This window comes from Hesperophylax consimilis, chromosome 26, assembly GCF_061612785.1.
Source record: "Hesperophylax consimilis isolate HC1 chromosome 26, BYU_Hcon_1.0, whole genome shotgun sequence".
Classification (NCBI taxonomy): domain Eukaryota; kingdom Metazoa; phylum Arthropoda; class Insecta; order Trichoptera; family Limnephilidae; genus Hesperophylax; species Hesperophylax consimilis.
Window position 1 is genome coordinate 4,257,247 of NC_142861.1, and position 13,673 is coordinate 4,270,919.

A 13,673-nucleotide genomic window follows, 5' to 3' on the forward strand; every position below is an offset into this window, starting at 1 on the left:
ATCCATGGACACCTGGGGATCATCACAGCGCCCTGGCTTCAGCATCCCTGGCCAGCGCTACATCCACGCGCCTAGACCCCGCGGCATCCTCGCCGGTCTGTGCATCGGCCCGCGACATCCTCACCGGCCTGCATATCTCGCTCAACTGCGTGCCAGATCCTTCGTATCTTCGGTTACCTTGTTCAGCACTGGAGCACCCGGAAGACCCATGGTCTTCACCAGTTCCTGACACATCCACGAGTCCGGTCTCAACGCGCCGTCGCCAACTACCGCCTAGACCACTTCACATCCTGAATCCGGTGTCATCGCCATCGGTCCCGAAGTCATCTCCCATGCTGCATCCTGACTCAATAAAAAAAACACTGTGACCTTCAACAATCTCTTTCATTGTGTCTCCGCTACCTGATCTCCAAACCCGTATCCTTCATACTTATTGGAATCCGTCTTAAACCATACGCGGCATGGCGCGTCGTGCAGGCGACGTGCGCTGCGGAAGGGGTGACCCCAATTTGTGGATACCGCTTATTTATAATTCTTAAATTGAAACAATCAGTTATAAATTGATTCGCTTTTAATTAATAAATAGAATTGAAAAAAAAAGTATGTAAAGAATTACAAAAAAAATACAAGAATAATAAAACTTTTAATATTTTTTAGGGGCCAGAGAAAATTATTATTCATTGGGCATCACAGTTATCTTCAAATAGTTCAAAAGTATTTAATGCGCGCTCTACACTCGCGGCGCGAACGGCCGCGAAGGCCGCGAAACGCGAGTGTGGATCTTGTTCACGCCTTCGCAATCTTCGCGTTCGCGCTTCGCGCCATTCCCCGATTTTTGTCGGTTTTTTGGCCCGCGACAAAGGGTTTGCGGCGCGCGAACGCCGCGAACGCCGCGAACGTGAACGCATCCACACTCGCAGTTTTCCGCAGTAGCTTCCAAGACATCGTAGAGAGTGGTTGTGCGTGCGTTGGCGATTGGCTTTCAAGATGAACACTACGTGGTGTAATGAACTAGAACTGACCCTAATGGAGTGTGTTCAAGCTGAGCCGATACTCTGGCAGTCTAAACACAAGGATCATAAAAATAAAAATATGGTTCATGATGCCTGGACACGTATAACTGCTATCTTAGATATACCGATAGCTGAGTTAAAGAAAAAGAAGGAATCACTTATGTCGAGCTATAGATCGTATAGAAACAAAGTAAAGGATTCTATCCACAGCGGTGCGAGCTCAAGTGAAATCTACAAACCCATATGGTTTGCTTATGAAACCATGAACTCATTTCTTGGAGATAATGCGAAATGCAAAAAAACAACAAATACTGTAAGTATTAATATATCTTTATTATTTTAAAATTACAACATTTACTTAACTAATTATTTTCAAAGTATTTCGTGAACTCGTCTCTTATATCACGAGCGCTTTGAGCGGGTCGGCGTGGTAAATGAGGTATTTGACGTATCGCACAATCCGTCCCAATTTCATTTCTCCATAAACCAGGTATAATTAATGTGTTGTTCTCATCAATTACATCCACTGTTCCGGGCGGAGTATAAATCTTTGAGGAAGTGGAACTTTTTCTTAAGAAATTATGCAATAATATACATGTTAATGTCAGAAGTGTAACTTTTTCAGGATTTAATTTAATTGGTTTTTTAAATATTCTGAATTTTGACACTAGACGTACTATTTTTACAAAACGACGTACTATTTTTACAAAAAATTGCCACCTCTGTGATAGATTGCCCGGAATTAATAGAAAGAATTCAATTAAGAGTACCCATCAGACAAACCAGACAAAATCACACATTAAACATCCCTCAATGTAACACTAACTCAAAACAAAATGCTTTTATTCACCGTGCTTCATACAATTTTAATACTTCATACAGTAAATTAGACTTATTTAACTCAGCACCCCACAATTTCAAACCAAAAATCAATAAATAATTATATTATCATTATTATTTTTTTTATTAATACACATACGTACATGTTACACATTACACAGACTAGATCCATCCCATCCCCCTCCCTTCCGCCATCCCATCCCTATAGGCTAATTGTAACTTTTTTCTAACATAAATATTATATATGTTCACTAAATAATTAAAATACCTTAGTGAAAACCTATTATTGGTTAAATAATTTAACACTTACTACACCATACCTTGTAATGATTATAACTGTTGGTTTTCCAAATAAAATAAAATAAAATAAAATAGTATTCCAAACGTATTTTCAACTACAACCCTAGCACTAGATAACCTTTGATTAAATTTACGTTTTGGCGATCCCCAATCATGGTTACCAGGATAAGGTTTCATAACATGTTCTGTAAGTGCAAAGGCACCGTCTCCTAAAAAAACATAGGGTATATTTTGGTTTGAAATTGGTAAAGGACGCGGTGTTGGTAAATTTAACTCATTACAACATATTTTTTTCCACAATGAACTATTTCTTAACACCCCACCATCGCTAATTCTGCCTTGACAGCCTATGTCTGCGAAGATAAAATTATAATTACTATCTACTAAAGCCAACAATACAATACTAAATGTTTTCTTATAGTTAATGTATTCCGATCCTGAGTTAATTGGACATTCTATCACTACATGTTTTCCATCAATTGAACCGATAGCATGAGGAAATTTATGTGCAAATCCTTTTTCGATATCCAGCCACTCTTCTGCTCTCGTTGGCATCTGTAAAAATAAAAGAATACATTAATTAAATATTTTATCTATTTCAGGGTGGATCATCGTCGTCGGTGATCGACGAAGAGGAGGAGAGTTTTGATGCAACTGTAGACGATAGTCAATCTACGAGAGCAACTGAAGAAGAAGATAGTCTACCTATAAGAACACCAACAGTTCGTCGTCGTAATAACCCTATAGAACTTGTGGCTGCTGGAGAAACAGTTAGGGATGCTCTGGTTACTCTAAAAGAAACTTTAAAGAGGCGACGAATTGAAGAAGACGATGAGTGTGACTTACATGGCAAAGTTATAGCCAAAAAGTTGAGAAAATTACCTGAGGACGAAAGAACGCAATTTGTTTGTGACATATACAATATGTTTTTGCGTCATGAACAACGTACTTCAGCATCATTTTCACCAGTTTCAACTCATTCAGAACTTTTTTTTTTTTTTTTTTTATATTTACTCCACACAGGAGGCCCTGAAGAAAATAATTTCCCTCAGGGCCTATGTCATCTTTGGGGATGCTGTGTGGAGGGTCTTTTTGTGGAGAGGAAGGAGTGAACATGGGTCTTGAAGAGTCCCATGTTGTAGGAGGGAGGAAACACAGAGGCCGGCAGTTCGTTCCACAGCCGAGCTGTTGAACTTAAGAACGAATCGTAGAAGCGACCCGTTCTCATGTGACAAGTGTCAACTGTGTACAAATGTTGGGCGCGCGTTAGAACTATCTACATCACACTATCAGAGAGCAGATACTTCACACAGCAGTTACTCCGATCTATCAATGCACCACCACTTGTCACCTCCAGAAATCCATATTCCCGAACAAAACCCAACTTCTGCTGCTTCACAGATTATCATCACTTCAAATGAATGTATTCGACCGGCTAATCAAGAATACACAAATATTGTTCGAAATGTGATTGACGCCGCGTACTATAATGCTTATTTTTTTAAAGATTCATTGTTTTTTACAAGACTGATCAATAAATAAGTACAAATTTAAAAAAAAAAATTCAAAATTCATAAATAAAAAATAAAAAACTAAAAAACCTTAATTATTATTTCAAGTATTGTTTAAAAGATAATTAATGTTTAAGTGCTGTAAGTGTTTAATTAATACATACTTAATAAACAATTTTAATAATCAATTGTTTTTTACTTACTTTAATTTCATCCTTTAGGGCTTCATTCAAAGCATGACATACTTCTGGAATAATCTTCGATATTAGTTGAGGTGAGATTTTAAATAAATAGTGGAGACTTTCGAAACTATCTTCAGTAGCCAAATATCGCAATGTAATGGCAAGGCGTATTTTAGCTGGGATCGATGGTCTTAATTGAGTGTCTTCTTTGGCTATCATTGGTAAAACTTTGCCTAATAAGTTATCAAAATCCGACTGAGACATTCTCGTAAACTTATCAAATTCTCCTGATGGTTCAGCAACTAATTCGCTCAACTGTTTATCCATTGTTGCACTGAAAAAGTAAAGTATGCGGGTAAAGTATTCATAATAAAAAATATACACCAAATGAAATGTGCTAAATACTACGCTAATTATGCTCCAAAATGATAAATTTACCTGGTTCTATTGCGATGGATTCGTGTCATCCACCAACGTCTTCTTCTCCATCTCTTTTTTATTTGTTTATTTTCTTTAACACAAAGGTAATTGTAAAACGCAATGGCAAGCAGTGACACGGCAGCAGCAGAAATCATGTCGTCGTCCATCTTCGTTAAAGTCGCGAACAAGACTGAAGCTTTGCGAGTGTGGATGGACACAGTTCACGCGCGGATCGCGGCGTATATTCACGGCGTGAATTCACGGCACGACTTCGCGCGCGAGTGTAGAGCGCGCATTAGACGTTGCTGCAGGATTACAGTGGCCACACATAACATAACACTCTAACGGCCGCTGTTCCCAACTTTTTAATCGTTTTCTAAGTTCAAATCTTTGTTTTTGCTCAGCCAAGCGATTTTTAAGCATTTTGTAGGGAACGTTCGATTTGTGTTGTTCCCAATCATTTTATCTTTGAAAATCTTAAGTAGCCCCACACACTACCGCACATTACCATAGACAATAAAATGACATCAAATTAAAAACTTTCTATGTTAAATTAATATGAAAGAGTTAATTATTGTAGCTCTTATCAATACACATTACTTCTTTTAAATACCGTTATTAATAAACTGGTATTTCATATTTTTTAAACTAACTTATATAATATATTAAAAATAAAGTGACAACTTGAACGTGATGCCACAATCGGGACTTCCCATTTGATTTGGCAGATCGACGTAAGTTTTTTCTCCGTGCGACAGCAAAACAAACCCAAACAAACCTTAAAATGGAGATCAAAGCAAAGCGTGCGAAGAATAACATTAAATTGATAGAATAGAAAGGTTTTCAGATCTGACATGAGGTAAGGGCAAAATATTTCGCACATTCATCGCAAAAATGACACTTGCGTAAATAAAATTAAATTCTCCTCAATTAGTTTCAAAATATACAAAAAACACGTTTTCGTCATACGAAAACGGTCAAAAAATTCTTTGTCATTTAATTCATTTGTGAGTATTTCTCAAAAAAAGTGTACATTTTGGAAAAATAAAGTGTGCCTACAAACAGTTCAAAAATTTCACATGTTTTTAATTAATCATACAAAAAAAATATGCACCATTTTGTAGAATAAATATTAGGCTTTAAAATATCGAAAAATAAACATTACAATCGTATCAATTCGCAAACATTTTAATTTTTTTTTAAATATCGATTTTTACCTTCCATACAAAATAAAATTGCCACCCTACCCACTTCATTTGTTTATACTTCATAAAATGCGATAATAACGTTATAATATGTGATTTTTTGTAAGTTTTAGGTTCTTAATTAAATGTAGTTTCTGTAAAAAGGTAATTTTCTATGGGGTTTCATAATAAATTAATAATTTATGCACAAAAAACAAAATGAGACATCACTATTTACTTTTTAGTAACTACTCTTTAGTTACGTTTTATTAGTACTTCCACCGTAATTTTTTAACCCATTTGTAAAATTTAACATGGGCAACACTAGCCTCTTTCTGATTAATTGTTGGTCTGACTTCTCCGCCATAACATTAATTGTTAAAATCAGTAATAACGTGTTTCTTTAGTGGGACCACTATTTCGTAACAGAAAATATTTTAGCCTTTTTTCACAAAACGGTAAGTCTTTTTCTACTCATCTTTTTGTAACATGTGCGGTACGAACATTGCTAAGCTTACATATTAACACTTTTAAATTTTATCAAACCATTGACTTTTTATAACATAAATTCTTATTACAATTTCGTAACGTTTGTTATGAATTTCGTAACGTAACGAAAAAGTTCAATGTAAAGCTGAGTGTACACAGTTACAACGTGATTAAGAAAAGTAAGTATATTGTAAGTGTGTCTAGCATTTTTATGAAAGTCTTATGTAAGTTTAGTAATAATGTAATATATTATGCACAATGCACAAATATACATATGTATTTAGATATAATAGGAAAAAAATAAATATTATTATACCATAGAGCAGATCTGTTGATGGCGCTGGAAAGTAGGTAGGTTGTAATACATAGGATGCGCTGGAAATTCCTGATGGTCAATGGCAGAGCAGGTGTCGTCGGACTTGTATGTTTTATCATCGCGATTATATGGCATTATACATAATGACAAGTACTTGAAGATCAAGCTGAGCCGTCCAATACTGGTTTTATTTTAAATAAGCGTGAGGCACTCATACACACTATCCGTTCTACAGGCGCTCTATACAATATTTATAAGTGCCTTAAGTTTTTTATAAAAGCTTATTTAAATATAAATTTATTTTTATTTACTCTGATAAAACCATAACTACAGCATAATTTTTTTAAAGGAATGCCCCCAAAAACCAATGCCAAAAAGCAAAACGCTTACAGAGAAAGACTGAAAAAGGAAAATACAAATAAATATGAGGAAATCCGAATTAAGCATTTAACAAAAGTTATAGAAAATATCAAAAATAAAAAAATAAATTCTTACAGAAGAAGAAAAAGAAGAGCTACGGGCAAAGTGGAGACAAGCCAATGATAAAAGAGCTGAAAGAAAGAAAAAGGCTAATCCTACGACACAAGACAATAATACATTTGAACGTAGAAAAAATAATAAAAAAATCCTAAAGGAAAGACTACAAAAGCTGACTGAAGAAAATACTCGATTAAAAAGTCGAAATAAGAATTTAAGACAGTGCTGTAATCGGATGAAAAGGCAAGTGAATATTCTGAAAATATTATTGCATAAACAAACTAAGACTAATAATGATGCTATTCCCATCGAAACTGGATTATATAATAAATCGGAGATGTTATAATAGGAAATAATAATGCCATAGAAAATAACACTGATATTGAAAATATGTGAAAATATAGTGAAAATGAAGATTCTAACAAAATCAAAGATAAACCATGTGGAGTGACTATCTTAAAAACGAAAAACTGGAAAATATCCATACAAAAAAGAAAGTGGTTTGTAAGGGCCTTATCTCTAAATCTCTATCACTAAATGACTATATTCATGCGCCAAAGCGGAGTGATAAACCAAAGACTGAAAAACTGACCAAATGTGTCTCGGAAAGATTTCAATTATTATAAAGATGAGGAAGAAATTTATAAAACGCTAATGGATAGTGATTCAAACTAAATAATTGTATGTTATTAATTTTTTAATAGTTTAAACAGTGCCTGTTCTTTAATTTCTTAAGATTTGTTGAATATTGTGTTAGGTACTTCAATTTGGGAGCTGATAATTTGATTAAAAAACATTTATTTATACTCCCTTGTTTTTTTTTAAACCCCTTTGGTATAACAAAATACAAATATTTGGGTCGTGAGTTTATGTATGTTTGTAGTATGTACAATAAATAAAAAAAAGTAAAGGATAATTACTTACATTTAAAAAAGACGACAACTAATTAAATTGAATAAATAATAAAAAAAGTAAAATAAAATTTGCCATTGTGTAAACAAGCCTTATGTTTACTATTTAGTTACGTCTTATGACTATTTCGTAACACTATTTCGTAACTACATTTTCGTTACGTACATTTATTTTGAGAAATACTCTTGTAGTTATTTTCTATATGTACTTTTTCTATTTTACATTGTCTTTGCCCTTCACATACATGTACTCTCCATTCACTGTCATCTATGTTTTCTTATTCGTGTCAATATTGTGGTTTTAATGGACATATTGTCCGTAAATTAAAAAATAAATAAATAGTTCGATGTAATTGACATCCATGATTTCCTGCAGAACAGTAAAGCGAACAAGCTACGTTAGCTAAGTCTAAACGGTCGCATTTATTCTTATTTGAAGTGATTAGTTCAAGTTCTGTGAAGTGACAGTTTAGTGTTGTCGCCGAAATAAACATTCACTTAACAAAAATAAAAACATACCTGTGCTAAGTCGATTAATATACAAATATTTCACGGTATCTCACAGGCGGAGTTTGGCCCAGTGGTTAGAACGCCCGCTAAATCCGCACCGAGATTGGAAGAACATCAGTTCGAATCCTACACAGATTCCAAAAAATAACTTTTTTTTTCTCTACGCCATTCTAAATAATCCTAGTGCTAACGCTATTATTACTAAAATATTTCACCCCAATACAAATTGAGCTCGCCATTTCTTTGTTGAGTTTCAGAGAACCTCAGTTCGAATCCTACTGGCATTAAAAAAAAAATATATATATATATTTTTTTTATTTGCACATTTTGGCTTTATAAAAACATTAACTAACCAAAATGTCTAAATCTCGCAGCAAGGTTTGCAGTTTGAAGAAAACACCATCATCACCTCTATTGACTCAATCTGGCCCCATGGACTCACCGTCGGCAACGCACCAGTCAATAATAAACATTGACACAGACTCCCTTATCAACTTCTTTGAGTCGAAACTCGAAACGATGCGTACTGAAAGTAAACTCGCAGTTGAGGCCATTCATCAAAAATTGGATGCGCTGTCAAATGAGTGGAAGGACCAGTACACCAAAATTATGGGATGTGTAACTGTTCTCCAGGAAGAAAATGCCAGCCTAAGACAGGAAATGGAATCAATCAGAGACGCTCAGGATGAAATGGAGCAGCGTAGCAGAGTGTGTAACCTAGACATTCACGGCATTCCCGAGGCAAAAGGTGAAAATCTTTTAACATTACTGGAGAGAATGGGGTCCATTATTAACGTCCCGCTTCCAAGTGGCGCTGTGGTGGCGGTGCACCGCGTCGCTCGCGGTCACTCGTCGCCTTCCAACCGTCCACGCAACATAGTCGTCCAGCTTACGACAAAGCGTCTCCGTGATGACGTCATCGCTGCGGTAAGGACTCGCCGCGGCCTCACAACAGACCTACTAGGACTTGGCGCTCCCACCACTAACTTTTATGTTAACGAGCACCTGACAATAAAAAATAAAATACTTTTTGGAAAAACACGTGCCGCCGGAAAAGAAAATGGCTGTCAAAAAGGAACGATCTCTCTCGAGTGATCACCATTCGTCGTGAGGGAGACCTTAACAGAATTAGGACTCATGATCAACAGAATATGTGACTTCTACAACACACTCGTTACTGCTGCTATCGATGCCAACTCTCTCTCACTATCCTGTACCCTTGTTCACTCGTTTGTTTCATAGAAATTTACTTAATATTTTTGTTTACAGTGCAATACCTCCATTATTATATAGCACTATCATGTCTCTTTTATATTCATTCACATTTTACAATTTTAACATATTTTACACTAAGTAATCTTTGTTTCATAAATAATTTTGATGTTTCATATGTCCTACTCAATGTACCGCTCTCGCGAATGTGGAATAAGTCGAAGGGCACACTTACACTAATAAAATGACCTCATCATCTTTATCTGTTTATTACCAGAACTGCGGTGGTATTAAGACCAAAACTCAGGAGCTACTTATTAACATTTCATCAAATAACTATGATGTTATAGTTCTAGTTGAAACGTGGCTAGTAGCAAGTGTTAATACGGCCGAATTCATAGATTCACGGTACACGGTGTTCCGACGAGATAGGGACCGTATACTTACTGGTAAGATGGACGGAGGCGGTGTGCTATTAGCAGTGCGCAAGGAGCTCTCAGCTTCCCGTCTCGATGACTGGGAAAAAAATCAAATTGAACAAATCTTCGTATCTATTCCGGTAAGGTCTCATAATCTCATCATATGTGCTGTATACATACCTCCTGTCTCGCCAACAACGTTTTATGATATTTTCTCCAAAAACCTAGAATCCGTTTTTTCATCAGAACCAAATAATATGTTTTGTGTTCTAGGAGATCTGAATCTACCTACTCTAACATGGTCATTTTCTGAAGGCTACAATCATGGTCTTGCCTCCTCGAACACGGCTACATCGCATACCTTGCTTCAAACAATGGCATTGATGAGCTTACTCCAATATAATAGTATACCAAACCACAACGATAAATTCTTAGATCTTATATTTTATAGTTGCGAAACAAAAGTTACACATAGCGACGACCCTCTCTTTTCAGAGGATAGACACCATCCAGCCCTGAAATTCGAAATATCCTCCGCGATTCAATCAAAAATTAAAAACAACAAAGAGCGTAGGTGAAATTTCAGGAAAGCTGATTACACGCAAATTAATAATGACATTGACTGTATTGATTGGAAGTCTGAAATCGCAAATTTATCAGCAGAAGAAGCAGTAGACCAATTCTATGTAATAATAAACAATGTAATTGATAAGTTTATTCCATTACTGGCACGACGAAATGAAAAATTTCCCATATGGTTTACCCCCGAACTTATTAGGCTATCAAGGAAAAAGGACAAAGTCTGGCTCAAATGGAAGACATACAAAGGTCTTTCTGACTATCGTGAATTTTCCTTCTTACGTGCAACATACAAGAAGTTGTCTAATGAATCTCGAAAGATATTTTTCGACAACGTCGAAAGTTCATTGCAAAACAATATCAAAAGTTTTTGGTCATACATATCCTCATTAAAGTCGTCCTGATACCCTGCTGCTATGTCCTTTGACGGACGTGAATCTAATAATGCCCAGGAAATCTGTAATATGTTCTCTGAATTCTTCAAGTCAACATTTGAACCCTCCTCCGTCAATGACACAATACGTCCTCTCCACAAAAAGACCCTCCACACAGCATCCCCAAAGATGACATAGGCCCTGAGAGAAATTATTTTCTTCAGGGCCTCCTGTGTGGAGTAAATATAAAAAAAAAAAAAAAAATAGACATTGATCAACTTGAATCAGTTCACGACTCAGGACTTGCACATATTCACACGATTAAAATAACGAAACAAGAAGTGAAATCAAGTTTAAAGTCGCTAGACATAAACAAAGGTGCGGGTCACGATGGAATTCCGGCATTTTTCCTTAGATCTGCTGCGTCGTCACTGTGTGTGCCGCTTACCATAATATTCAATAAATGTCTGAGTGATGGGGTTTTCCCTGGCAGGTGGAAGCTGGCCTACATCATACCGGTCCACAAAGGTGATTCGCGTCAACGAGTGGAAAACTACAGGCCAATATCCATTCTCTCAGCGATCCCTAAACTGTTGGAAAGACTTGTCCATACTAATATATATCCTCAGCTTGCTGCCAAAATTACAGACCAACAACACGGGTTTGTCAAAGGCAAATCTACCGTGAGTAATCTACTTATTTACTCTAATTTTTTGTTTACTAGCATGGATCGAGGCCATCAGGTAGATGCAATTTACTGCGATTTCAAAAAGGCTTTTGACAAGGTTGATCACCTTATTCTTATCAAAAAAATTATGTATAACGGAATTAGGGGAAACTTATTACGTTGGTTCATCTCATATTTAACAAAAAGACAGCAAGCTGTATCGTTACGGGGACATACTTCCGTATGGGAACCAGTTACTTCTGGCGTACCACAGGGATCAATCCTAGGACCGCTTTTATTTATACTTTTTATTAATACAGTTTCTGAATGTTTCATGCATTGTTTATTTCTCTTGTACGCCGATGACATAAAAATATTTGCTATTGTTAGAAATTTAAATGATTGCCTGCTCATCCAACGAGACTTAGTAAGGTTCGAAGCGTTTTGCAATGAAAACAAAATTTACCTAACTTACAATAAATGTAAACAAATAAGCTTCACTAAAAATCATAACGCTATTATACACAATTATTATATAGGCAACTATTCACTAGATCGTGTATACTGTATAAGGGATCTTGGCGTACTTTTTGATTCCAAACTTCATTTCGATGCGCACATTAAAAACATTGTGAATAAAGCTTACTGCATGCTAGGTTTTGTTATCAGAAACAGCCGCGTATTTCGAAAGCCTGAAACCTACCTTCTGCTTTACTATACGCTGGTCCGTTCTCAACTTGAATACTGCACCTCCATATGGACTCCACTTTACGATATCTATAAAGAAAATATTGAAAGTATCCAGAAGAAATTTCTGCGTTACCTCAACCACAGAATGAGCGCACCTAAACGAGGATACACAAATATGCTCTCGAAATATAACGTCTCCACTCTTACTAACCGGCGAACTTACCTTGACCTAATGACCTTGTTCAAAATCTGTAACAACTTTATCGACTGTCCTGGCTTACTCAATCTAATAAACTTTAAAATACCACTCAGAACGACGAGGCTTAACGACTTATTCCATATTAGCCGGACGCGCACAAATGCTGGTGTCAGAGATCCAATCAGAAGAATGTGCGAATTGTATAATAAAAACCAAAACCTGAAGGATTCCGACATATTTTTTGATACATATAGTACTTTTGGCAGGAAATTGAAGTCTGTTTTACTATAAAAAAAAGAAAATGTGTACTTACTTCATTCACTATACTCTTTAAGTACTTTTTATGATCTATCTCTAAACTTGTTTACAAAATATGTGTACACTTTTATTTGATACTGAGCATTATCTATATACAATATTTTTACCTTATTTACATGTAAAAAAATATTTAAAATTGTTATCTACCAGTCAATCAGTGAGAAATAGTTAGGATGCAGGCGAATTCTCAAGTTATTGTTTTATAAAATTATCTTTTAATTACTGTCTGTATCTGTGTTTTCTCCTTAAATAAATAAAAAAAAAAATAAAAAAAAAAAAAATCCACACCCTGTCGCCGCCTGTATAACCCGATGTTTTCATCAATTACTTCGGCCCATTCCGCAATATCTAGTATATCTAAAATGTCTAAAACTTCTCTATCCATTTTAAAACGATAATGACAAATGCAACACAAAAAACTGAAAGGAGCGCGACTGTCGATTGTCAGAGTGACATTTGATCATTGACATTGATTCGCGGTATTTTTTCACTCTGTCGACACTTTTTGTAACTAGCTTTTTCCTTACATATTGCTTAAATAGCTAATCCAGCTATCCGGCTGGCTTAGACTGAGCGGCTTGCTTAAGCAATTATTGTGTGTTGGAATTACGTAGTGCAGTGGTGATTCGCTTAGAATTTGATTATTAGGATTGGGAACAGCGGCCGTAAGGCTAGCGCCACACTTGACGGAAATTCCGTCGCGTAACTTCCGCGACGGAACGCCAATACATGTAATTGCATTTAAATTACAAATAGCGGGCACACTACGCGGAAGATCGGTCGTTCCGTCGCGGACAATCAGTCGCTCCGTGGCGGACCGCCGACACTCGCGTCTGTTCCGTCCTCCGCGCGCCGATCTTCCGTCGGCGGAAGATCGGCAAAGTCGCATTCCAAGTATTTGTATGCATCGCGCCACATTCGGCGGATAACACGCGGCGACGACGAACGCACAGGATGTTCGACACTGAAAGATTTATTATCGAAGTGCAAAATAGAGTTTGCCTTTGGGAGAGATATAGCCGTTCTAAGTTTTGTATTTTGCTTGGTAATATAGTCCTTCGT

The 13,673-nt window shown here is 36.2% G+C and overlaps 1 protein-coding gene across 1 annotated transcript; it reads left to right on the plus strand.

Annotated features, from left to right (window-relative positions):
• The first annotated feature begins 8,510 nt into the window (after positions 1-8,510).
• LOC149411011 (uncharacterized) lies at positions 8,511-9,248 on the plus strand. The gene has a single exon (XM_089647615.1). It carries the CDS (start codon positions 8,511-8,513, stop codon positions 9,246-9,248), a length of 738 nt encoding a protein of 245 aa, XP_089503741.1.
• The last annotated feature ends 4,425 nt before the right edge of the window (positions 9,249-13,673 follow it).